Here is a 4,092-nt window from a genome sequence, read left to right on the forward strand (position 1 = left end):
TTTCTGGAAGCGGCTAACTCCTCAGAAGCTTGTGAAGTTCGAAGGGCATTATCAAACTCAACGGCTTGAGCTTTTTCATTCGATAGAAGCTTAGCCTTGGCGTCCACCTCCCTATGATATTCAACACACACTTGGTCAATGAGGTTCTGAATATCAATAAGGGCTTCACCTACGTCAACGAGGCAAGCAGTGATGTTAATCTTGCTTATCAGCTTCTTTATGCTAAAGCTCGCCCCCACATTATTCCTTAGTTCGTCAAAGAGAATTACATCAAAAACTGCCTTCTTCACCTGCTGAAGGAGTTCGTCATGTGATGCTTCGTTTGCACTAGCACCAGACTGGGACGAAGCTCCAGAAATACTTTGCTCTGAAAAAGACTCTCTTTGAGCCATCATTAACCTCACATACTTGAGGGGATCATTTTGTTTTAAAGCTCTTTTCTCCTCCTTAGTGAGTGCTGTAGGTGAAGCCTGGGTGATGGATGGTCAAACTTTAGTTAGATTTGGGACCGTGTCGACACTGGCATTACTAGTTCCAGTTTGATTTCCCTCAGTATCAGCTTCTCCCATATTCATGTCTTCATCTTCTTGAAAATATCCCTCAATTTCATCTGAATCCTGATCATCCTCATCAGCATCATTTGAAGGGAACGCAACTCTGGCAGGAGAATTACTAGGAGTATCCTCAGAGTTTTCTTTCCCTATTGAGTCCTTCTCGTCAACGTGCTTCGGATCTCGTTTACCATCTTCACCAGGAGAAGAGGTTTCCTCTTCGTTTTGAGCATTATCTGCTTCAAGATTTTGAGCCCCAGTCGAAGAGCCTTTATTTTGGATAGCACCGCTGACTTTTGGAGGAGGAGATGGATTCATGCCGCTCGAAGGGTCACTTTGATTGGCAGTAGAAATGAGGGGAGTGGTGGCTTTGTCCTGAAAATAAAATGTTAGAATGAAAATATGAATTTGTCGAATGATAGAACACTTAAGGTTAAAATATACCTGTTGAGCCTCAGGATCGGAGGCATTACTCCGAATATGCTCCAGCGCTGCAGCACCAGAAGGCTGGGATGTAGTTTTCTTTGGAAGAGGAGGAAGAATGGTGGTTTCGACACCTTGTTGTTGATTTGGTTGGAAAGGGGCAACTGTTGCCTTATTTTTCTTTTGTTTTTTCTTGAGTGGAGTGGGAGGAGTATCCTCTTCATCATCTTCGACAAGAATTATATTAGCAGGAGAGGTTTTTCTTTTCTTGGGTGTCAAGGGAGGCTTGCCACTACCCTGAAAAAGAAAATTATAAATAGTTAGAAGAAATTCAAAAGGGACAAAGAAGTTATTTGATGTAATACCTTTGAACTCTTCTTCGTTTTTTCTGGAGCAACACCAGAAGGCACTCCCTGGCTTGAAGAGGTAGTTGGCCTGGAAGCAGTAGTCAAACTAGCCTTCGCCACAGGCTTTTCTTTCTTTGCCACCTTCCTTTCGACAGCTAAAGAAGGATGTGAGTTAGTCGAAACATGCGAATGTTTAAAAGATTGGCAAAAAGACGAAAGGGAGTTGTAAAATCAAGAAATCCAAACATTCCACACCTTCACATGTCGGAGAAGTAATTCTCATCGCAGCTAAGTCGAAGTGAAGAAAGCCTTTGAAACTGTCTAAGGTATGTTTGAATGCAACTACCCTTTTAGCAGGTTTTTGTTGGTCATTTTTCAGTTCATTAAAAATATTCCTACATGTAAACCAGTTTGGGTAAGGGGGAAAATGACAAAGCAAAATCTGCACTGGGTAACTTTGGAAACTTGGGTGGTTCACACTCAAAGGCCAAATCATATTTCAATTCAGGTTTTACAGCTTTGAGAGATTTTCTTTTGGCAATCTGCTTTTCAAATTTTTCTTTTAAAATTGGTGCTGCATAACAAACAGTTCCAACAAGGTTCGTTGGGTCATAGACAGTTTCAAAGTACTTTTGGAATGCTTGGACTTCTGCAGAATGAGTAAGCTTACCCTTGGGGACATTTTCCTGCAAAGATGAAAAAGCCTTCGTTAGACGTTCTTTGATCTCAGCAGTAGAAAACATATTCTTGGAATAGAAATCTGTCCACCAAGTGGTGAAAACATTGGTGGAATAGAACTACGGTTGGAAGGCTATTAATTAGAATTCGGCAAAATTGGCATGGAATTCTTTGTGGACGGCAATGTCTCGAGCACTCCATTCAGTCCCTGCACAACAGATCTCGCGCTTTCGTTTGAATAAAGAGAAAGGGATAAGTTGACACAACCCAAATTGTCGAGAGACAAAATTAGGTTGATAAGCCAACAAACACACATGGCTCTTTACTGGCAGAATCCTAGAAATAAGTAACCTTGGGAGGAGAAAGGCACGCCATATGTCTTCTATCTCTGTGTTGGCATTTTTCACAGCGTCTTCGAGCGAGGCAGTAAACCAGGAAGGACCATGCGTTCGACTGGCAAAAGGAGCCATCGAAGGAAGGAAATGGTGACGCTTCGAGAACATCAAGGTGTATTAAGTGAGGGAAGTTTGTAAGTTATCAACATCATTAGCTGGAGTTAGTCGAAGGAGTCTGGTGCCCTCAATGCTTCGATTCATTATCTTTGGGGCATTTTCTTCGACGTTTCCTCGTGTTGGCAAGAAGGATTCGAAACTGGCATTAAGCCACAATTGAAGAAGCCAATAAGGCCCAGATAGTAATAGATTGGTGCCAACTTCATATTCCTTTAGCTTAGCACTAGCTGATCCTAGACTTTCGTACAAACTAGCCAATAAGAGTTCACTCAAACACACTCTTCGACCAACATGCAATTGGTTAGCGAGCGTTAAAAATCTCTTGGCAACTTGTAGAGATTTGCAGCAAAAGAAGAACTTGGACAACCATAGATCTAAGAATGCTATATGTTCTATATCAGAAACTTCTTCCCCATCAGTGTGATATAGATTAATATAAGTACTAAATGAAGCGTTCTTAACGTTGAAGTCAATCAAGTTTTCATAGTCTTGGTAGGGGTCGAAGGTTTCTCCTGTTGGAGAAAGTCCAGCAATAGCAGTTATGTCGAAAAGTGTGGGAGTCATCATTCCACAAGGAAGATGAAAGGTGTTATAGGTGTTATCCCAGAAATATAGGCTGGATAATAATAACGGTTGACAATAACTGAATCCCAGCTTCGACATCTGGATTAGGTCAAAAATACCCAATTCTTTCCAAAATGAGGCTTTCTTCTTCTCAACTTTTGTTAACCAAGCGAGATAGGATTTGTCGAGAGTTGGACAAGACCGAAAGGGTCTGAAACTATTAGTGATAAAATCCAGTTGAAAAGCCTCTCTCTGGTTTAGATCCTCATTGTCTTTAGAAGAAAGGGTTTTGTTGGCTATGGGTTTAGTAGTATGATGACAAGGAAAAAATTGAGCACATTTCTCTAAATATTCTTCAGACACTAATGGGACTAGAAACCCTAAAGCATTTCCAGAAAGAAGGGAAGGAACCATTACTTGAGAAGCAAAAATCGCTTTCTGTTCTTTCAAAAGTTTTGGAGCAGTGATGTATTCTCGGTCCCCAACAGTGATGGTTGTGCTGGTTGGAATGTTCTGGGAAGTAGAACTTTTTGAAGATCCAGCACCTTTGATGTTCTTTGATTGCTTTGGTTGTTTATCAGAAGACATTGCAATGGATTTTGGAGGTTTTGAAGAATTAGGGTTTTAGGGAGGAAGAAGCGTTTCAGAAAGGTTGAAGAAGATGAACTTAGATGGAAAATAGAGATTTTCGTGAAAAGAAAGAAAAAAAATGACAAATGAGTTTTTATAGTACTAAACCTGCGAAGCTGACTGGTTACGCTTTACTAGGGTAGTGGGCCACGTGGAAGTTTTTCTGAGAAAAGGGTACAGGGAATACTATTCATTTTCTTGAAAGTTGAAGCTCATGATGACATATAACTGCGCACACGTTCTGATGAGACGTTTTGAAAAAGTTAATCATAATTAACTGACAAACATGGACTTTTAAGTATATGAAAGGTCTCTAGTCGAAATCTGGTGAATACAAAAAATGTCCATTTCTACAGTAATTCGAAATAGACATTTCTTGGGGGCAAT

General features: G+C 40.5%; 1 protein-coding gene across 1 annotated transcript; it reads right to left on the bottom strand.

Annotated features, from left to right (window-relative positions):
- Positions 1-485: 485 nt before the first annotated feature.
- On the bottom strand, positions 486-1,604 carry LOC127137348 (uncharacterized). The gene is made up of 4 exons (XM_051063819.1): positions 1,577-1,604; positions 1,340-1,476; positions 996-1,271; positions 486-926 (listed from the first exon to the last, which is right to left on the bottom strand). Exons 1-4 carry the CDS (start codon positions 1,602-1,604, stop codon positions 486-488), a joined length of 882 nt encoding a protein of 293 aa, XP_050919776.1.
- Positions 1,605-4,092: the final 2,488 nt, after the last annotated feature.

This window comes from Lathyrus oleraceus, chromosome 4, assembly GCF_024323335.1.
Source record: "Lathyrus oleraceus cultivar Zhongwan6 chromosome 4, CAAS_Psat_ZW6_1.0, whole genome shotgun sequence".
Taxonomy (NCBI): Eukaryota; Viridiplantae; Streptophyta; class Magnoliopsida; order Fabales; family Fabaceae; genus Lathyrus; species Lathyrus oleraceus.

Coding starts and splice junctions, on each gene's coding strand:
- LOC127137348 (XM_051063819.1), bottom strand. CDS start 1,604: ATGAGAATTACTTCTCCGACATGTGAAG. Junction 1,477..1,576: donor TACTTCTCCGACATGTGAAG/GTGTGGAATGTT, acceptor ATCCTTCTTTAG/CTGTCGAAAGGAAGGTGGCA. Junction 927..995: donor CCGATCCTGAGGCTCAACAG/GTATATTTTAAC, acceptor TTTTATTTTCAG/GACAAAGCCACCACTCCCCT.